The 21,924-nt window shown below is 51.9% G+C and overlaps 1 protein-coding gene across 7 annotated transcripts in view; it reads left to right on the top strand.

Annotated features, from left to right (window-relative positions):
- AKT2 (AKT serine/threonine kinase 2) overlaps positions 1-21,924 on the top strand; it is a 54,993-nt gene that overhangs the window by 6,429 nt on the left and 26,640 nt on the right. The window contains exons 1-3 of one of the 7 annotated variants that reach the window (XM_030795662.1): positions 6,110-7,668; positions 8,425-8,701; positions 13,858-13,987. The exons of 1 other annotated variant lie outside the window; for it this stretch is intronic. In XM_030795662.1, the coding sequence (XP_030651522.1) occupies positions 13,942-13,987 (46 nt within the window). In that variant the 5' untranslated portion in view covers positions 6,110-7,668; positions 8,425-8,701; positions 13,858-13,941. Of the gene's footprint in view, positions 1-6,109; positions 7,669-8,424; positions 8,702-10,151; positions 10,198-10,403; positions 10,616-12,825; positions 13,191-13,857; positions 13,988-21,924 lie in introns of those variants that run through there. 5 more of the 7 variants (XM_030795660.1, XM_030795659.1, XM_030795663.1 and 2 more) reach the window with 5 other exon arrangements.

The raw sequence follows: 21,924 nt of genomic DNA, 5'->3' as shown, positions 1-21,924 counted from the left end.
CACAGCAGGGCCCGGGTGCTCTGACTGTGCCAAGCAAGGGACAGCAAGCCGGGTCGGCCAAGAGGAGACTGCATGTCAGAGGTCCCCGCAGGAGTTTCTCCAGCCCAGCTGTCCTGCTGGAGAAGCTTGTTCGCAGATGTTGTTTCTAAGGGTGAGGCCAGAAACCCAAGTCCTCCTTGGTTTGCCACTTCGTGGGCTCTTTCCGAACGGGCTGGGGCAGATGCCGCTCCCCGGTTCTCCTCTCCAGCCTGGCTTCAAGTTCTTCATGGTCTGGTGGGTTATTGGTGTACCCTTACTCAGCTGGGGCTGCTGAATGACCTGGTCCCGGGGGTAGCTGACATGGGTGAGAACCCTGCTCCTGGCACCCCTCTTGGTGGCTGTGGAGTCCTGGGGCCTTATTTCTTCTCCCTAAGGTGCATTTGCTCAGCTGTAAACGGGAACCTTCTTGCTGAGTGGGGCGGTGGGAGGATGCACGGAGCTGCTGTGTTGGAAAGCACAGGCCTCCTGAGGAGGTGCGGGATGAATTTGGGCTGATGCTGCTCCTGGTGATTGCCAGACAGGACTGAGGGCACCTGAGAGCACAGAAGGGGCTCCGCGGGGCAGTGGGCATGGGCTCGTTGTTGGTCCTGGGGAGAGAGTGGTGAGGCCTGTTAGCTGATGGGAGGGCTCCGGACAGGAATGTGAATCATTCCCACCACTGCACTCCTGCCCAGCCAGACACTGCATATTAGCTCTACAAACCTGCACAGCAGCCTGGGAGGTGGGCAGTGTTAGCACTCCCATCTTGTAGATAGGAAACTGAGGCCCAGGAAGCCACACAGAATGTTGGGGTCATTCTCCTGAGTAGTTTGCCTCTCTGTGCTGGGCACTGCTGCAGAGCTTAAGGTGTCTGCTCTCACTCATCCTCACCACAGCCTGGCAGCTCGCTGTCCCGATCATCGCCGTTTTACAGGGGAGGAAACGGGCCTAGAGAGGTTATTGGATTTGCTGGAAGTCAGTAATAGGCATGACGGTTGAACCCTGCTGTTGGCGAAGCTGCCTCTTGAAGACTGCCTCGTCTCTTTGCCCTGCCTGCTATGACTGGAGTTGTCGCTGTTGTCATCATGATTTCTTTTCTGCTTTCTCTTCTCGTAGACAGAGCTGGCACAAAGTAGGCCTCAGTAATCCAGAAATGACTCCATTCCATGCCTGCTTGGGAGGTGGGGTGTGGCTGCTTCTCTCCACCTCCAATACCATGATCTTGGCCCCTCCTTTTTCCAGAGCCCAGGGGGAAGAGATGAGGATGGGAGGCACCCCCTCCCCGCTGCCCTAGGGGTCTGATTGCTGAACAGCCTCACGAGCCAGCCCTTGGCTGTTCTTGGTCATTTGTGTATTCTGTCTGTCTCCAAATATTGATTGAATCACTTCTGTGTGCCACGTGTAGTTCTGGATGTGATCGGAGGTGGCAGAGAGGTTGCGTTGGCCTGTGAGTGCTTGGTGTGGCTGAAGGAGGGAACAGAGATCTAGCTGGACTGGGTGGGAGAGGGGCTTGGGAAGGCTGCTGAGGAGCCCCTGTGATGTGAGAGCCCGAGGAAGTGGGCTGGACAGGGTGCAGCCAGGTAAAGGCCGCAAGGAGGGCGATATCTGGATGTGCTGGTGGAACAGCAGGCCCATGTGGCTGGAGCCGGGGGAGTGGGTGAGGGGGAGAGAGCAGGGTGGCAGGGCTCAGGGCCTGGGCTGTGATGGGGATCCAGGGCTTTATCCCCAAAGAGGAGGGACACAGGTGGGTGGGGAGGGACCTGTGTGGGAGAGAGCTGGCTGGATTCAGGTGGCAGCCAGGGATGGAGAAAGCAGACCATATTCTGCTTTGGAGACAGGGTCCCCTAGAGCCCAGCTTCTCAAACTGGTGTCCGAAGGCCTTGGGGGGTGGGAGGAGGTGTCTGCAGGGCGTTGACTCTTTTTAGCTGTGTGTTTTCATTTAGATGGTATTTTCAAAAAGTTAATAGGGGCATGTTGGAAATTATTGGGATGATTGCTTTAGAACCAAGTAGTGGCAGCGGTAACATTAGCTGCCAATCCATGGCTCTGACAGGCTCAGGACGGCCTCTGACTTCAGAGTCCTTTATGTAATTGCCACCTATTTTTCAAGCACTGGCCCTGTCCCCAGCTGTGTGTGAAGCCATCTCATTGGGTCCCCAGGACAACCCATGGTTATCAGAAAAATCATCTTTTAAAATTTTTCATTATGTTTTTGAGACAGGGTTTGGCTCTGTCACCCAGGCTGGAGTGCAGTGGCACCATCATGGCTGATTGCAGCCTTGACCTCACTGGCTCAAGTGATCCTCCCACCTCAGCCTTCTGAGTAGCTGGGACTACAGGCATGCACCATCACACCTGGCTTTTTTAAAACAATTTTCGGTAGAGATGGGAGTCTCCCTGTTTTGCTCAGGCTGATCTTGAACTTTTGGGCTCAAGTGATCCACATGCCTCAGCCTCCCAAAGTGCTGGGATTACAGGCGTGAATCACTGCACCTGGCCTGCAAAAATTATCTTTTGAGATAACATAAACATGTGCTTGGGCAGATTGGTGTTAAGATTCCATTCTACAGGCCGGGCACGGTGGTTCACACCTGTAATCCCAGCACTTTGGGAGGCCGTGGGGGGGTGGGGGGGGGAAATGGATCACGAGGTCAGGAGTTCAAGACCAGCCTGGCCAAGATGGTGAAACCCTGTCTCTACTAAAAATACAAAAATTAGCCAGGCATGGTGGTGGGTGCCTATAATCCCAGCTACTCGGGAGGCTGAGGCAGGCGAATTGCTTGAACCTGGGAAGCAGAGGTTGCAGTGAGCCAAGATTGCGCTACTGCACTCCAGCCTGGCGACACAGCGAGACTCTGTCTCAAAAAAAAAAAAGAAAAAAGAAAGATTCCATTTTACAGATGTGGAAGCTGAGGTTCAGAGAAGTGACCTGTGTAGCCTGGAAGTGGTAGAGTCAGGATTTGAGTTGACTAGAGGTGTGAGTCTGGGCCTGAGTCCTGCTCCAATTTCCCAGGTAAGCTGCATTGGGTTGCAGGAGAGATGGGATATAGCATGGGAGCTTCTAGCCGGGCTGGGATGATCTGGCTTCTCTTGGGCCTGTGAGAGTCACATCCCCGCCTCCTGCCTTTAGGCTCCCGGTGCTTAGCAGGGATTCTATAGAGTTGCACTCCAGAAAGGTAACTACTAGCCACGTATGGACTTTTTTTTTTTTTTTTGAGACGGAGTCTTGCTCTGTCACCCAGGCTGGAGTACAGTGGCGTGATCTTGGCTCACTGCAACCTCTGCCTCCCGGGTTCAAGCGATTCTCTGCCTCAGCCTCCCGAGTAGCTGGGATTACAGGTGCCTACCACCACGCCTGGCTAATGTTTGTATTTTTAGTAGAGACAGGGTTTCACCATCTTGGCCAGGCTGGTCTTGAACTCCTGACCTCATGATCCACCCCCTACCCCCCCCCCGGCCTCCCAAAGTGCTGGGATTACAGGCGTGAGCCATCATGCCTGGCCTCACATATGGCTTTTTAAGTTTTAATTAATTACAATTAAAGAAAAGTAAAAAGTCAGTTCTTTAGTTGCACTAGCTATCATTCAAACGTTTAGTAACCACATTTCCGTCGTTATGGGAAGGTCTGTGGGCTAGTTCTGCTCTGGTTGCGGCCCCTCTCCTGCACCCAGTCGCTGTGACTGTGTGCATGTGACTCTCTCCCTGGGCCTCAGTTTTCCCATGTAAGGAATGGGGATAGTAACACAGGCTGGCTGTGAAGATGAACATTAATCCATGCCTGGTGCTTTGTGAGCACTCACTGAGTATTAGCCTTGATGCAGACCCACCGGTTTCTCCTTCTGCCACTGGGCCCTGCCCTGGAGCTCCCAGGGAGGTGGTGGTGATGCAGAGCGATGTGGGTCAGGGACGCCCCATGTGGTCCAACTGCAGGGCTCCCGTGCATGTGTGCACATCAGGGGCGGTAAGGAAGGGCTGGCCGGGGTATGGGAGGAGGTGACATAAGATGGGAGGTGGCCCTGTCTCTTGGGAGCAAAGGCAGAAGGAGGTGGAGGCAGCTCAGGGCTCAGAGGACAGGGGTCCGGGCTCCTTGGCTGTGTCCCTGCTGTCTCTCGCTGTGGGTATTCACTGAATCTCTCCCATCCTTGGTTTTCACATCTGCTGCATGCAGGTCCTCATGGTTCTCAAGTGAGGCAGGTGGTGAGCCCATCAGGCCAGTGCCCAGGGCTTATTCTGGGGACAGCTCCTAGAGAGGAAGGGCTGCCTCCCTAAGGACTCCTGCCCTGCCCTGGGTGCACGGGGTTCCACCTGCTGCCCCTCCCCCACTCCCCAGCTCGCCTCAGGCGGATAGTTCCCCTCTCACTCCAAATAAGAGCCACAATGCTGACAGTGGCCCCCAAGGCCCTGCCCAGTGGTCCCCAGCTTCCTCTAGCTACATCTCCCGGCCCTCCCCTTCACCCGCTCCTGTGGGTGCCTCGAGCGCGCCTCAGCCCTGCGCCTCCCCTGCCTGCAGCGTTCCTCCCCAGGTCTCCCCCTGACACTCTCACCTGCTTCCGGTTTTGCTCAGACCGCGCTGCCTCAGTGCGCCCTTCTGTCACCATCCTGTGTATAGTCGGAAATCCCTGCTCCCTTTCCCTGCACTGAATCTTCCGTGTGCTCCTTTTCTCCATGGCATTTGTCAGCTTTGGTTATCCTGTCTAATTTGCTTATATATTTATTTTTTATTTTGCTGCCTGCTCCCTCATTCCCCCAACTCCCCAGTGGCAGGGAGTTCTGTTTTGGTCACTGCTGAATCCCTGGTGACCCGAGCAGTGATGACGCAGAGTTGTTGTGATACTTGTGGAATGAATGAATGCAGGATTTTTTGTTTTACCTTCACTTGGCACAAATGCTGTGGTTCTGTTCACCACTCTCCCCTTGAATTAATGAAAGCTATGGGCCCATCTCTGTGCTGAGTGGAGCTGGGGACACAGTGGGGGCTAGGACAGACTATGTTTCTGCCTTGTGGAACTCACAGTCCAGTGGAAGAGGCAACATTACCCACATAGTCATGCAGGTGACAGAGGCAAGTGCTGTGAGGGGAAGGGAAGGCTGAGCTCTGAGGGTCTGCTGCTCGTGGGAGGGGGGTGGTCAGGGAAGGCCTCCCTGAGGAAGTTGAGTGAGCAGAGTGCCAGGCAAGGGGTACAGCATGTGCAAAGGTCCTGGAGTATGAGAGCAGGGAGTCTTCATGGGGCCAGGAGAAGGGGAGATTGTGTGTTGGAGCGAGCAGACCGGTGAGGCTGGAGAGCAGGCGGGGCCAAGGCAGATGGCCCGAGAGGTCCTGAGCAGGGGAGGGACAGGGTCAGAACTGTGTGGAGGATCCCGCTGGTTGCAGCATGGAGCTCTCAGAGTGTATGGAGCCCGTGGCCAGGCAGACTAGAATATCTGACATGATTTCTGTGGTTGCTATAAGGCCCTGGGTGGCGTGAGGGGGAAGGTGTGTGTGGGGGGTGGCAGGGAGGAGAAGGAATCTGCTCTGTGCTTATTCTTGTCTCCGTTTCTTTTGCAGCCTGCCCACGGCTTCAACCTGCCTCCAGCCCCACCTGCTCCAAGCAGACAGATGGGGCGAGTGTAGAGAGCGTGTTTAAAAAGAAAAAAGTCTCTCTTTTTTTTTTTTTGAAGTACCCAGACCTTTTCAGGAAAAAAAAAAAAAGTGTCTTCAGTGTCACCATCTCACCAAGGGGACAGAATAGGTAAAAATTCGCCCGTTCAGAAACATACAGTATAGATAGTGAAGTTTCCCGTGTCTCCACCCATCAGAGGAAATAATGATAATTTTTTTTTTTTTTTTTTTTTTGAGACGGAGTCTTGCTCTGTCCCCCAGGCTGGAGTGCAGTGGCGCAATCTGTGCTCACTCCAACCTCTGCCTCCCGGGTTCAAGCAATTCTCCTGCCTCAGCCTCCTGAGTAGCTGGAATTACAGGTGCCTGCGACCACGCCCAGCTAATTTTTGAATTTTTCGTAGAGACAGAGTTTCACCATATTGGCCAGGCTGGTCTCGACCTCCTGACCTTGTGATTTGCCCGCCTTGGCCTCCCAAAGTGCTGGGATTACAGTCATGAGCCACCGCGCCCGGCCAATGATAATAATATTTGATACGTGTTGAGCAGTTGCACTTACAGGCTCTTTTGGGAGGGCTTTATGTGGATTAACTCACTGAACCCTCCAATAGCCTTAGAGGTATGTGCAGTTATTATCTCTAATATACAGATGAGGAAACAGAGGTGAAGAAAGGGAACGTGACTTGGTGACTTGCCCAAGGTCTCACAGCAGGTGACACAGCCAGGGCTGAAAAGCTGGCATTTGGTTCCTGAGGCTGCCTTGCCTCCCGCACCCACTCTCCTGCCTCTGTTAGTGTGGCGTATTTCCTTCGGATTTCTTTTCTCTGTGCATGTGACATTTAAACACATACCTCCTCGTGCCCTGAAGTCTAAGACAGTATGCCCTGTAAGGTCCATTATTGATCATGTAACTGCTTTTCTGAAAAGAATGCGATAGGTGAGTTTTATCCATGGATTGCGAGGTACATGCCAATCTCAATGACGTGAGCATGTGAAACAATATGCATATTGTAGAATTGAGGTGATAGGGCATGTGTGTGTGTGTTTCAGAAAAGGCATCCCGCCTGAGTTCTGTCGTGCCGCGAGCCTTCATTAGCGAATGCTGATGGTCTCAGTGTCGGCACAGCGGGGCTGGTTTCTGTGTTTCTGTGCTCAGGATGGCTTGTTGTGTTGTGTGGCCAGACCCTTTCCACGCGCTGGGTACTGTGCTGAGCCCTTCCCTGCATTAGCCTGTGATGAAAGCACTGCTGTCTGTCCTTGCAAGGACAGGAGGAAACGGAGGCTTGGGAGTCTAGAAAGAGGGCAAGCGAGGATCCCAGTCCAGATCTGCCTAACTCTCAAGGCTGTGTGGCACAGTGTCGTGGGGGAGGCGGGCCGCTTGTAGTTCCTGAGATGAGGTCATAGGGCAAGTCATTTCACTTCTGTGCCTCAGTTTCTTCATTATCATAGAAACAGTAGGAGTGTCTGCCTCAGAGGGTTGCTGTGAGGGTTATATTGGTGTGTGCAAAGCACTCAAATGGGCCTGGCACGTGGTATGGGCTATGTGAGCCTTGTTCTTTTTAGTAGAGTCATGGTATTAACCAATATATAGCGCCAGACCCCGTTGTGAGCTTTTAGATTGTTGCCGGGTTTCCCTATTTCAGCAGTACATACTCAGGACAGCGGTCATCAGCTGGTGGTGGTTTTGTACCCCAGGAGACATTTGGTAATGACTGAAGACATGTTTGATTGTCATAACCAGGGGAGGGTGTTCTGTTGGCTTTAGTGAGTAGAGACCCAGGATGCTGACAAACCTCTTCAGGGTGCAGGAGAGTCCCCACCTCAGGGATTCTCTATCCCCAAATGTCACTAGTGTTGAGGCTGAGAATTCCCACCTTAGAACCTCTGTTCCTTGGCACTAGCATTTTCTGCAGGAGAAATTCATCCAAGCACATGTACATTTTCCACTTTATCAGTTTTACCAGAATGCTCTCACAAGACGCTGGGACCAGTTTATAGAGTGGTGAATGGCTGGTGGCAGATGAGGGAGTTGGTTCCCTCCCGTCTTGCCCCAGGTGACTTTCTCCTGAGTTCCCACAAGCAGATGCTGCCTGTTACACCACTAGTTCCTGTTGTCTTTGGCTTTTTTGGTATTTTTTTTTTTTGAGACAGGGTCTGGCTTTGTCACCCAGGCTGGAGTGCAGTGGCACAATCTCAGCTCACTGCAACCTCTACCTCCCAGGCTCAGGTCAACCTCCCACCTCAGCCTCTCAGGTACCTGAGACTACATGTGCACACCACCACACCTGACTACTATATATATATATATGTGTATGTATATATATGTGTGTGTGTATATATATATATGTGTGTGTATATATATGTGTGTGTGTGTGTGTATATATATGTGTGTGTATATATATATGTATATGTATTTTTTTTTTTTTTTGGTAGACACAGGGTTTCACCATGTTGCTCAGGCTGGTCTCAAACTCCTGGGCTCAGAGGATCCTCTTGCCTTGGCCTCCCAAAGTGCTGGGATTACAGGTGTGAGCCACTGTGCCGGGCCAGCTTTTTTTTTTTTGTCTGTTTTTTGAGACACAGTTTTGCTCTGTCTCCCAGGCTGGAGTGTGGTGGTGCAGTCATAGCTCACTGCAGCCTCAGCCTCCTGGGCTCAAGCAATCCTCCTGGCTCAGCCTCCCAAGTAGCTGGGATTACAGGTGTGCGCCACCACACCTGGCTAATTTTTGTATTTTTTGTAGAGATAAGGTCTTGCTCTGTTACCAAGGTTGGTCTTGAACTCCTGGTCTTAAGAGATCCTCTTGCCTCAGCCTTCCAAAGTGCTGGGATTACATGTGTGAGCCACCACGTCCAGCCTCCTGTTGTCTTTGAATTTATCTCCTGAGCAAGTCTTCCTCGGGGTGCTGTGGAAAGGCACAGATCTGAGTGCAGACGACAGAGGCTTCTGAGGGGGTCGCTGCCACCTCCCCAATGAGCCTCCACAACACCAGGAGGGAGCCCCACCCACCAGCTCCAGCTCCAAGAGACGCAGAGCTGCTTCCCCACCTGCCTCCCTAGCCCATCTGTGCAGTCTGGCATCAAAACCAGGTCAGTGAGAGGGGGCGAGAGAAAAAGGACTTAGTAAGTGGTAAGGAAAGGAATTGAGCTTATTTTGAGCCTGTTCTGGGAGCAGGGTTTCACTCTGTACATGTTCATTCCACAGATACTTACTAAGTACCCACTCTGTGCCCAACACCCTACAAAGCTCTGGGGATCCAGCTGTGGCCAAGGCAGCCAAGAATCCTGCTTTTGTCGTGCTGACATTCCAGTATGGGTGGTGGGCTGTCAGTGTAAGCAAACACATACAGTAACATCGGTGGTGATGGGTGCTTAGGGGAAAATGAAGGGTAAGGGGAGGTAGAGTGGGCATGCTTTGCCTAGGGAGGTTAGGAAGGCTTCTCAAGAAAGAGACGTGAGCAGAGGCTGAAGAGAGTGGAGAGGGGCCTGAGTTTCCACCTGAGGGTGCAGTGCCTGCAAGGCCCTGAGGTGGGGTGTCCCCGTGTATCCTGGCAGCTGAGGGAGCCAGGCACTGCTGAAGTGAAGTGCCCTCAGAGAAGCAAAGGGGGATGGCGCAGGCCACATAGGGTCCTGGGGCTGCTGTGGGGATTTTGGCTTTTATGCTGAACAGGAGGGTTCGAGGGGAGGAGGGGTGGGAGCTGACTCAGGTGGTCACGGGGCTCCAGGCTGCAGGAGGGGCGTGGGCAGAGTGCTGTCTGACTTCTTTCACTCCATAACATTCTCTCACTTCTTCCCTGCTGTATTCAGCAGCAGTTCAGTCCTTTTCATTGCTGAGTAGTGTTCTACTGTGGATCTATGTGTTTATTTATCCATTCTCTTGTGGGTGGATTCCTGGTCTGTTACCAGTTTGGGGTTACTGTGAATATTGCTGCTGTCAATATTCTAGTACAAGTCTTTTGTACATACTCTAATTTCCTTGAGAGGAATTGCTAGGTCATGGGATAGGCATATACTGAGCTTTAATTTTGACTGCTTAACAGTTTTCCACAGTATTTGGACCATTTTGCAACTCCCACCAATAGTGAGTAAGGGTTCTGGTTCCTCTACATCCGTGTCAGCACTTGGCCTTGTCAGTTTTTAAAATTCGAGCCATCCCAGGTAGGTGGTTGTAATTTGCATTTGCCTGTAACTAATGAGATTATGTATGTTTCTTGGTTGTGTGGGTGTCCTCTCCTGTGAGGTGCTCTTGCTTTTTTTACCTCGTCTCGAGTCAACAGCTGCAGCTCTGGTCCAGGCCCTCAGAAGACTCATGTCCAGGAACCTTAGGAAGTAATGAGTAGGGTGGGGCTGTGCAGGGACTCCCCTCCGCAGGGCATGCTGTGGGGGTTCTACAGGCGAGTCTCTGTCCCCCAGCCTGAGTGTCCTCTGTTGGCAGCCCCCTGAGTGAGCAGGCCATCTTCTTCTTCTTTTTTTTTTGAGACAGAGTTCTGCTCTTGTTGCGCAGGCTGGAGTGCAATGGCGCGATCTTGGCTCACCGCAACCTCCACCTCCTGGGTTCAAGCGATTCTCCTGCCTCAGCCTCCCAGGTAGCATGTGCCACCACGCCTGGCTAATTTTCTACTTTTAGTAGAGACGAGGTTTCTCCATATTGGTCAGGCTGGTCTTGAACTCCCGACCTCAGGTCATCTCCCTACCTCGGCCTCCCAAAGTGCTGGGATTACAGACATGAGCCACCGTGCCCGGCCTAAGCCAGCCATCTTCTTGGCTGTAGTGGCTGGTATTTAATCCAAAGGACTGCGTCACAGACACCTCAGCTGAGGCGCCACCCTCAGTAGGAGGACAGGGCAGGATCCAGGAGGGACGCAGGGGATCTTCCAACTCCTCCCCTTGCTCTCCCTCCAGCTGTGCTGATTCCTTAGTTGCTGAGATGAGATTGTAAAAAGCAGCTCTGTTAATCCCAGCAGCGGCCAGGGCCTCCGCTGCTTCTCGGCTGGGAGACCCAAGGTAAACAGCTTCCCTTCTCTGAGCTTCTGTTCTCACCTGGGCGTGGTCACCGACTGTCTGGTGGGGTGTTGGGAGCATTCAGGAGAGACTCCATGGGAGCGCCGGCACCCTGCCCAAGGCCACCCAGCTGGCAGTGGCTCTCGAACTCTGGAACCCAGACCACTCTTGGCCACACCTGGCTGCCTTTGCTTCTCTCTGGAATAATGGCAGCCGTGTGTTTGGCTGTTCACTGGGCGCCAGGCAGTAGGCCGCGCCCTGGGCCCACAGTGGGTGCTTTAGCTGCCAATAGCCCTGGTGCTGCTGCATTACGAGGGCCCTGAGAGGCGATGTCCCTGGGCCGCTGTGGGCCAGCGAGAGGGATGAGACATGGAGCCCCTGTTCTGTTCCCTCCACATCAGCCCTTCCTTTGGACTCCGAGTTCTCCCTCAAAGTACTTGGGAAGTATTTTGAACTGAGCTTGCATCAGGGAAGGCGTGGTGTAGGTCCGTGTAGGGGACGGGCTTCTCTCAGTCCCAGCCATAGCCCAGAAGGCCCTTGGTGTTCTCACCTGTCCACTTCTCTCTGGCTTTCCCCTCACCAGGCCCCCTCCTACCTCAGGTCCTTGCATTTTCTGTTCCCCTGCTGAAATGCATTTCCTCATGTGCCTACACAGCTCACTCCCTCAGTTAACTCGGGTGTCTGCTCACAAGTCCTCCACACCAAGCTAACATCCTGTTCTTCCACTCTCCAGCCTCCCCACCACCTGATTATTTGCATATCTATATATTTTTCTGCCCCTCCCACCAGACTGTGAGCCTCATGAAGGCAGGGCTGTGTCTTAGTGACATTCTGTTGCTGGTACCATCCGGAGCCTAGGATGCACCCCAAAAAAGACTGGTGTCGTGAAGAGAGTCTGGTAGTGTGTCCCTGGCTGTGTCTGATCCTGGGGTGGGGGTCAGCTGGGGACACTTGGCCTCTTTCTTCATGTGCTCATTAGATAAGACGCTTTGCTGGTCTGCTGCATTAGCGTTAATAGGTGTTGGGAGGGTTGCTCCGACGGTGCACAAAGAGCACACAGTGCAGCCTCTGAGGTGGGGAAGGCTTCCTGGAGGAGGCACTGGTTTAGCTGAGACCTCAAGGAAGAGGGAGAAGAATGCCCAGAAGGAGGCGCTGTCCCTGACGGAGGCCAGAGGGAAGTGCTTGAGTGACAGAAGCGTAACATGGAGAGTCGGGTAGGGTGGAGAGACTGGAGAGGTGCAATAGTCAACGTCAAGGTCCTTAGCCTTTCCCGAGGGCTTTCTAGGTGCACGTCTCAGCTCATGCACCTGGAACGCAGGGCAGCAGAGGCCGGGTCCTGAAGGGCCTTGGATCCCCAGCTGAGGAGTTTAGCTTTTTTGCTGGGAACACCAGGGAGCCACAAACGTTCTGAGCAGGAGAAGGACAGGTTCAGCGTTGGGGATCCCTCTAGCTGCTGAATGTGGGGTGAGTGGGAGGGAGCAAGAGTGGAGCGTAGGAACTCGGGGAAGAGGTGGAGGCAGACCCGACTAGAGCCAGGCCGCAGGCAGGGTGGGGAGAGATGGTCACATTAGAGGTTGACACACAGAACAGTGGGAGATACAGAAATACATACATATTTATATATTTTTTGAGATAGGGTCTCATTCTGTCACCCAAGCTGGAGTGCAGTGGTGCAATCAAGGCTCACTGCAGCCTCGACCCCTAGGCTCGAGTGATCCTCCTGTCTCGAGTAGCTGACATTACAGGTGCACACCACCATGCCTGGCTAATTTTTTAATTTTTAATTTTTTTGTAGAAAAAAATTAGGTAGTGAGGCAAGTTCTCACTATGTTGCCCAGGCAGGTCTCAAACTCCTAGGCTCAAGGGATTCTCCTGTCTTGACCTCCCAAAGTGTTGGGATTACAGACGTGAGCCACTGTGCCCGGCCGAGATGTGGGGATGTTGAGGATTGAGAGTCTGGCAGTCCTGTGTGTTTGGGTTGTGGGGTGCCGGGCATGTTGCTGGCAAGGGGAGCCCCTTATTGCTGCTCCCAGCCTCGCATCATTGCCTTCGCAGCAATCACAGAATGTTATTTCTCACCCTCCTGTTTACTTCCCTGTCATTGTCCATCTTGTCTTTCCTCCCGCCTCCTCCCACTTACCTCCCTTCCTTCTGCCTGGGACCTGGGCAGCCTGCCACTGTCACATGCCAGGCAGTAGCGTGTCCGGCCCACCAGCTCCCCTGGGGCACGAGAGAAAGCTGATGCCCATGGTGTCTCTAGAGCCAGCTGCCACTTCTCTGGGGGCCACCGTAGTTCCCGACCTGCTGTCCGCAAATAACCCCAGGCTGGGAAAGGCAAAGGCGCCTTGGTCTCTGTGGACCCTGGCCAGGCCCCAGGCTCCAGGTAGGGGCCCAGCTGGCGCTGCCTCACGCCCTCCTCCCCTCCGCTCTGGGAACCTGAGACGAAGCAGTGGCCTCGGCGTCCCTCAGTCTGTTGGTTGCTGGTCCCTGAGGACAGAAGTGAAGGTCTTGGGGTAGGGACCAGGGCCTTGGTCAAGCCCCCAGGACTGGCTTCTAGGCCCCAGACCGTGCATACGCAGTAGGTTGCTTTCTTGTTCAAGATCCCGGATTGTCTGACACCTGTCTTTTCTCTGTCATCTGACGGGGGTTGGGGGGAGGGAGGCCACTGAGGCTCAGGGAATGGCGTGGGATGGCATGGAGGGACGGGAGTGTGCTTAGTTTGTTGAAGGTGGCAGGTTGGTGGCTTCCTGGTTTGGAAAGAAGGGAGGGGGGAGAGAGAGAAAAGAGTGTGTGTGTGTGTAAGATGGTGGGGGGACAGGCAGATGCTGGTGGCTCTGCGCACTCCCTCAGGTACCCTGGGCTGCCTGATTCATACTGGGTTACCTCAGTGTTGGGCCATGGGAGTGACACGGGGGGCAGGGCACGGCTACCTTGATGCTTGCTCAGTCAGGAGTGACTGTGGGTGGAGGGGCCACCTCCCCCCAGCATGGATGTCCTGAGTTTGGGGTCTGGCCTGCGCTTAGGCTGGGGAGCTCTGCTTCCCCCAGATTAGGGTCGCTGGGGACATTGCCACATCTCTGTGCTCAGAATGGGTCCTTGAGAGCGGGGCTCCACGCCACCCTTGCTGGCCTTACCCTTTGCCGAGTGGGCAGAGCAGCCAGAGGGCCTCAGAGCCCGGTGTCCTCAGGGAAGGGGCTGGTGTGGAATCCCCTCCCGCCCTGACCAGCTCCTCTCTTGTCTTGCAGACTGTGCCCTGTCCACGGCGCCTCCTGCATGTCCTGCTGCCCTGAGCTGTCCCGAGCTAGGTGACAGCGTACCACGCTGCCACCATGAACGAGGTGTCTGTCATCAAAGAAGGCTGGCTCCACAAGCGTGGTAAGAGGCCGCTTTTGCCCGCCAGATTGCTTCTTTCTCCCACGCTGGCTCCTCCTGGAAGCTGTGCCCTGAGAGGCAGAGGCGGAGGGTCTTACCAGCCTGAGGAGCCAGCATTCCGCAGCCCCAGGCCCACAGTTGCTTACGCCCCCGTTTCGTGGACTCCTTCAGTGGTCACCTGGGCAGGAGAGCGGGGATCTGCCTGTGCATGAGTGATCTCATTCATAGCCCCATTTTATAGATGAAGAAACTGAGGCCCAGAGAGGGGAAGTCACGTCACCGAACTAACACAGTGAGGCAGTATTCAGCATTCATTCAGTTAGCAAGTATTCATTGACTGTGTGCCGTGCCTGATAGCCCCAAGCTCCGAGACACAGTGGTCCGCTGATGGAGCTTACATTCCAGTGGGGGTGGGGCAGGCAGTAAATAAGTAGACATGGAATGTCGGGGTGGCAAGTGCTGGGGTGAAAAGTGGGAACTGTGAGTGAGGGACAATGGGCTGGGGGCGGGGGGAGGGGTGCATCGAGATGCTGCCCTGAGGAGACGGCAGTCAGAGAGGCCTGGAGCCTGGAGGAGGTGAGGCGCTGGCTGGGCAAGGGTGTCCCAGGGAGAGGGACAGCAAGGACAGAGGCTCCCAGGTGGGGATGTGCCTGGTGTTTTCTGGTAACAGCGTGGCTGGAGCAGCATGAGCGAGGGCGAGCTGGGGGAGGCAAGTAGAGGAGCATCGTGGGGTCCAGCCGTGTCGCGACTGCAGGCCATGGAAAAGGACCTTGGCTTTGGCACTCCAGACGAGAGCAACCCTGTGATGTGAGCTGATGCGTGGCCTGATCCATTTGTACTAGTGGGAAGCTGAGGTCCCCTTTTAGTGAAGTTAGGACAGAGAAGAAACCCTTTTTGACCCCAGGGCTGTTTGTCCCCAAGTGGCTGCCAAGCAAGACTGGGAGGCAGATGGGGAGAAGCACCACCTTCTGAGAGATGGCTTTGTCCCAGGCCAGCTTCTGTGGGCCTCCCCCTGGGAAGAAGGGCCCCAGGTGTGGGGGTTGGCTGCCCTGTGTGCACTTGCATTCATTCAGCAAACACGTGCTGAGCAGTGCCTGTGGGCCAGGCACTGTTCTAGGTCCTGGGGTCCAGCAGTGAGCCCGACAGGCAAACATCCCATCCTCGTGTTGGTATCTTGGGCGCTGATGGGGAGGCAGACAGCTCACAGGCAGACATGCATGTCACACAGTGGCACGAGCCATGGAGAAAAAACAAGCAGCGTGAGGATGGGAGGGCATGAGGCAGGCAGGGCGGCCAGAGGGGGCTTCGCTGAGAAGGGGGCATCTGAATAAAGGCCTGAAGGAAGTCGGAGATTGAGCCTCACAGTTATGCCAGAGGCAACAGCCAGTGAGTCCTGAGGGGGTAAGTGGGCTTGTTCAAAGAGAGGACAGGAAGCTGGCGCTGCGGGCATCGGGAAGAGCCGCGCATCCTGCACCGTACCAGCCTGCAGACGCAGACAGGGAGCAGCGATGAGGGATGGACGCCCCTCCCTGGGAGCAGCCTCCCCACCTGACTGAGCAGAGGAGATTCGTGTCCTGCTGCTCTTTCTGGACAGAGATGGCTTTTAAGGTCCCTTGGCCCAGTCCCCCAGCCTGAGCCTGGAGTTTGGGGTTGTTGATGGAGCTTCCTGAGCCTTGGCAGCTATCAAGTTTCTAACCCTGGTTCTGCTGCTTCCTCTTAGTGCAACTGTGGGCAAGCCATGTCACCTCACTGAGCCTTGGTTTCACATCCATAAAGTGGGTTAACAAGCCAGATCTCTGATGTCGTCAGCTCTACAAGGGTAGGCATTTTCATGAGGCTTCTTCACAGTGGTATCCGCAGCAGGTCTAAAAGTGGTAGGCATACAGTAGGCACTCAGTAAATGGTTGTTGAATGAATGGTTGGCGTGGTGTGTGGGTGGTGTGCTGGGGTACACAGGGTCATGGGCTCCTGTCCCGTGGCCTGCATGTGTGGAGGCCATGGCTCAAATTAGGCTGGACTGTGAGAGCCTTGGGATGGGTGCAGAACTGTTGGAGGGACAAAAGTTTCTCTCTGGTCTAGGATTACTGATGGCATTAAATGAGTCTTGGCCCCTCTTGGGCCTTCAGTGTCCCCAGTTCATGTTACGAGGAGCCAGATGATCCAGCCACAGGCCTGCCCCTGTCATCTGGGATGGCCTAGCTCTGACACACCTGTCTCAGGTTTGCACCCTACACGTGTGTGCACACCTGCATTCTTGGGCCTTCCCAGTGCCCATCTTTCTGAGTAGCAGCTGGCAGAGGTGGGCAAGGTGAGGTGGGCCCTGCTGACTACTGCTCTTTTGGGACCTGTACCACCACACCCACCCCCTTGGTGGTTAAAATAATGGCAGTGCTGGTTTACTGAGCACTTACTGTGTGCCAAACACCTGTCTCTGCTTTAGGCAAGCCTGATTTTGTTGAATTTTTATAGATGCCCTGTGGAGCACGTGCCACCTTACAGACTGGAAAGCTGAGGTTCAGTAGGAAGAGTGACTTGCTTGAGGTTTCAGCAAGGAGTGGGTAGAGCTGAGGTTGGACTCAGGCCCTCTGACACCTGAACTAGTGCTCTCAAGGCCTGGCCCACGTGCTGCCTCTCATCCAGCAAGCCGTGCTTAAGGCCAAGGGTGTAGTAATAGTACATCTAATCAGAGTCACTCATGCCATATGCTGGTGCCACTTCTGACACAGCTGCAGCACACCACCATTAGCAGAGCGCCTGCGCTCTGCCACGCCCCATGCTGGGCCCCATCTGCCGGTTTAGAGGCATACGGTGTAGTAGTCAAGATGTGGGCTGTGCTTTCCAATTCTGGCTCTCCCAGGTAACAGCTGGGAAGCTTGGGCAACGTAATAGGACCGCTCTGTGACTCAGTTTCCCCATTCGCAAAATAGGAATACAATTGTGAGGATATTTTTCCTTCTACCTGTTTTTTTGTCTTTTTTTTTTCTCGTAGAGATGGGGCCTTGCTATATTGCCCAGGCGGGTCTTGAACCCCCAGCCTCAAGTGAATCTCCTGTATTGGCCTCCCAAAGTGCTGGGATTACAGTCGTGAGCCACTGTGTTCAGCTTTTAGGTTTCTTTTCTTAGCTTGTTACCAAAGTATGAAAGGCCACAGATAAATGCCTAGATAATAAACTCACCCCAATCCCAGTGTACGGTTCAAGAAATAGAGTAAGACAGTCCCCGGAAGCTCTTGTGCTCCTCCCAAGCAGTTGCCACTCTCCTAACCTCCAGTAACGCAGATGAGGTTTTTTTTTAGTTTTTATCCTTTAAAAAAAAAAGAATGGGGATGAAATTTACATAACGTGAGATTAACCATTTTGAAGTGTATGATTCATTGGCCTTTAGTATATCACAATGTTGTGTAACCACTGCCTCTATCTAGTTTCAGAACCTTTTCATTACCCCAAAATAAAACTTTGTACCCATTAAGCAGTCAGTTTTTGTACCCTATGTCTTAGTTCATTCTGTGCTGCTATAACACATTACCCGAGACTGGGTAATTTATAATGAACAGAAACTATTTCTCACTGTTCTGGAGGTAGGGAAGTCCAAGATTCAGGGTTGGCATCTTCTTGTTGCACGTCCCATGGTGAAAGGGGAAGGGTGAGAGAGAACAAGACAGTCTTGTTTTTTTTTTTTTTTTTGCGATGGAGTCTCACTCTGTCGCCCAGGCTGGAGTGCAATGGCGCGATCTCGGCTCACTGCAACCTGTGCCTCCTTGGTTCAAGGAATTCTCCTGCTTCAGCCTCCCGAGTAGCTGGGATTACAGGCGTGTGCCAGCATGCTTGGCTAATTTTTGTAGTATTAGTAGAGACGGGGTTTCACCATGTTGGCCAGGCTGGTCTTGAACTCTTGACCTCAGGTGATCCACCTGCCTTGGCCTCCCAAAGTGCTGGGATTACAGGCGTGAACCACTGCGCCCGGCCGAACTCGTCCTTTTATAAGGAACCCACTCTGATAATGTCATTAATCCATTCATGAGGGTGGTGCTCCCTTGACCCAAATACCTCCCATGAGGCTGCATTGGGGATCAAGTTTCCAACACATGAACTTTGGGGGACAATTCAATTCATAGCACCCCCTGTCTCCTGGTGTCTGCTAACCACCAGTTTACTTTCTGTCTCTATGAATTTACCTACTCTGGACATTTCATGTAAATGGAATCATATAATATGTGGCCTTTTGTGACTGGCTTCTTTAACTTAGCAACATGGTTTTTTGTTTTGTTTTGAGTCAGAGTCTTGGGCTGTCGCCCAGGCTGCAGTGCAGTGGTGGGACCTTGGCTCATGGCTCACTGCAGCCTCAACCTCCTGGTCTCTAGTGATCCTCCTGCCTCAGCCTCCAGAGTAGCTGGGACTACAGGCAGGTGCCACCACACTTGGCTAAGCTTAATGTTTTTGAGGTTCCTCTATGTTGTAGCGTGTATCAATATGTCATTCCTTCTTATGGATGAATAATCTCTATGTAGTAGATGTATCACATTTTATTATCTGTTCATTTGTTGATGGACATTGGGGTGATATATTCTTTTTTTTTTTTTTTTTTTTTTTTTTGAGATGGAGTCTCACTCTGTCACCAGGCTGGAGTGCAGTGGCGTGATCTCGGTTCACTGCAACCTCCGCCCCCCGGGTTCAAGTGATTCTCCTGCCTCAGCCTCCTGAGTAGCTGGGACTACAGGCGTGCACCACTACACCTGGCTAATTTTTATATTTTTAGTAGAGACGGGGTTTCACCATATTGGCCAGGATGGTCTCTATCTCTTGACCTTGTGATCCGCCCACCTCAGCCTCCCAAAGTGCTGGGATTACAGGCGTGAGCCACCGTGCCTGGCCTCGGGGTGATACATTCTATATTTAACTTTTTGAAGAAGCAGCTGCACCATTTTACATTCCCACCAGCAGTGCATGAGGGTGTCAGTTTATATCCTTGCCAACACTTGTTTTTTTTCATTACAGCCGTCCTTGGGCATGTAAAGTTGTAACTCATTGTGTGTGTGGTTTTTTTTGTTTTTTTGTTTTGTTTCGTTTTGTTTTTTTGAGACAGAGTCTTGCTCTGTCTCCCAGGCTGGAGTGCAGTGGCACGATCTCAGCTCACTGTAACCTCCGCCTCCTGGGTTCACATGATTCTCAGGCCTCAGCCTCCCAAGCACTGGGACTATAGGCATGTGCCACCACGCCCGGCTAATTTTTGTATTTTTAGTAGAGATGGGGTTTGACTATGTTGGCCAGGCTGGTTTTGAACTCCTGACCTCAAGTGATCCATCTGCCTCAACCTCCCAAAGTGCTGGAATTACAGGTGTGAGCTACCGCGCCCGGCCTTCATCGTGATTTTGATTTATGTTTGCCAGAAGACTAATGATGCTGAACATCTTTTCATCTTTCTGTTGACCCCATTTGTGTATCTTTGGAGGAATGTCTATTTGAGTCCTTTGCTCATTTTAAAATCAGGCAGTTTGTCTTTTTGTTGTTGCATTGTAAGAGTTCTTTATGTGTTCTGGTTAATAGACCCTTGTTAGATTTCCAAGTATTTCCACCCATTCGGTAGGTTATCTTTTTACTTTCTTGACAGTGACCTTTCATGCACAAAGGTTTTTAATTTTGATGAGTTCACTTTAAGTTTTTGTTGTTGTTGCTTGTGCATTTGGTGTCATCTAAGAATTCATTGCCAAATTCAAAGTAATGAGATTTACTCATATGTATTCTTAGACTTTTTTTTAGTTTTAGCTCTTATATTCAGGTCAATTCATTTTGAGTTTATTTTTGTATATGGTTTATAGTGTGAAGTAGGGGTCCAACTCCATTCTTTTGAATGTGGATATCCAGTTGCCTCAGTTTCTTCATCTGCAAAATAGGGATAAGATTGTGAGGATAGGCTACTCTGGGCACATTGCTTGTAGGTCACTGTTCCCTGCTCTGCAAGGAACGGTATTTAAATTAACAAAAAAAATTGTAAGGATATTTTTTCTCCTAGGTTTTCTTTCGTTTTGAAAAAATATAGTCTCTTTGTTGAAGGAACTATTCTTTCCCCATTGAATGATCTTGGCACCTGTGTTGAAAATCAGTTGAATGTAGATATTTGGGTTTATTTTTTGGCTCTGAATTCTCTTCCATTGGTCTGTATGTCTGTCCTATATAAACTGTACTGTTTTGATTACTATAGCTTTGTATAGTAAATTTTGAAATTGGAAAGTATTTAACTTTATTCTTCTTTTTCAATATTATTTTGGCTCTTTGGGGCCCTTTGAAATTCCATGTGAATGTGAGGATTGGCTTTTCTATTTCTGAAAAAAGAAAAAGCCTGTTGGAATTTTGATAGGGATTGCGTTGAATCTGTATATTGCTTTGGGTAGTATTGCCATCTTAACAATATTGTCTTCTAATCCATGAACATAGGTTGTCTTTGCATTTATGTAGATCTCTAATTTCTTTAAACAATGTTTTGTAGTATACAAGCCCTTCACCCCCTTGGTTAAGTATTTTTTTGGAGGCTTTTGTAAATGCATTTTTTTTTTTTTTAAGAGCGATGGTCTTGCTTTGTCACTGGGCTGGACTTCAGTGGCACCATCATAGCTTCAATTTCTTGGGCTCAGGTGATTCTCCCATTTTGGCCTCCTGAGTAGCTGGGACTTCAGGCACCCGCCACCACTCCTGGCTAATTAAAAAACATTTTTTGTGGAGACCGGATCTCACTATGTTGCCCAGGCTGGTCTCAAACTCCAGACTTAAGCCTGCCTCAGCCTCCCAAAGTGCTAGGATTTTACAGGTGGGAGCCACTGTGCTGGTCTTTAATAGCCATGTTGAGGTAAAATTGATGTACTACATGATTCATCCGTTTAAAGTATACGGTTCAGTTGCTTTTAGTATATGCAGAGTTGTGCATCCATCACCATACTCAGGTTTTTTTTTTGTTTTTTTTTTTTGGGACGGAATTTCCCTCTTGTTGCCCAGGCTGGAGTGCAATGGTGTGATCTCGGCTCACGGCAACCTCTGCCTCCCGGGTTCAAGGAGTCTCCTGCCTCAGCCTCCCAAGTAGCTGGGATTACAGGCATGCACCACCATGCCTGGCTAATTTTGTATTTTTAGTAGAGATGGGGTTTCTCCATGTTGGTCAGGCTGGTCTCCAACTCCCGACCCCAGGTGATCTGCTCGCCTCGGCCTCCCAAAGTGCTGGGATTACAGGTGTGCGCCACCATGCTGGGCCCTACTTTTCATCTCTATAGATTTGCCTGTTCTGGGCATTTTATATAAATGGAGTCCTAATGATATGTGGTCCCTTTGTGACTGGCTTCTTTCACTTAGCATAAGTTACGTTCCTCCACATGGCAGCATGTCTCAGTACTTCGTTTCTTTTTATGACTGAATAGTTTTCTGTTGTATGAATCTGCTACATTTTGTTCATTTGCTGTTGATGGACATTAGGGTTGTTTCCACTTGATGGCTATTATGAATAATGCTGTTGCGGACATTTGTGTAAGTTTCTGTGTGGATATGTTTCACCATCTCCTTTTAATCCTTAGCAACTCTCTGAGTGGGTTCGTGTGTGTGTGTGTGTGTGTGTGTGTATGTGTGTGTAGGGTGCTTGGATATTCATGGCTGAAGAACAGTTGGAAGGAGTCAAGGGGCGCTGGGAGGGTGTGGCAGCAGTGCCACCCCGCCTGGCACAGAAGTGTTTTGGCTTTTGAGCTACCTGCACAGCTGTATTGGTGAATCCCAGCCCATGGGATTTGGCCTTACAGGGCCACCGGGCATGTGTGTTTGGAAGCCTGGGCCTCCCCTGGGACTAGGCCAGGAGCTGGCACAGACAGCTTGCTCCTGGCCACACGCTGAGGCAACTGGTGCCCCAGGGCACTGCTGCTAGCGCCTTCCTGCCAGGCATGACCTGTGGATCACCCGGGCTCAGCC

Source organism: Nomascus leucogenys, chromosome 17 (assembly GCF_006542625.1).
Source record: "Nomascus leucogenys isolate Asia chromosome 17, Asia_NLE_v1, whole genome shotgun sequence".
NCBI lineage: Eukaryota > Metazoa > Chordata > Mammalia > Primates > Hylobatidae > Nomascus > Nomascus leucogenys.
This window is presented reverse-complemented; position numbering and strand designations above follow the sequence as displayed.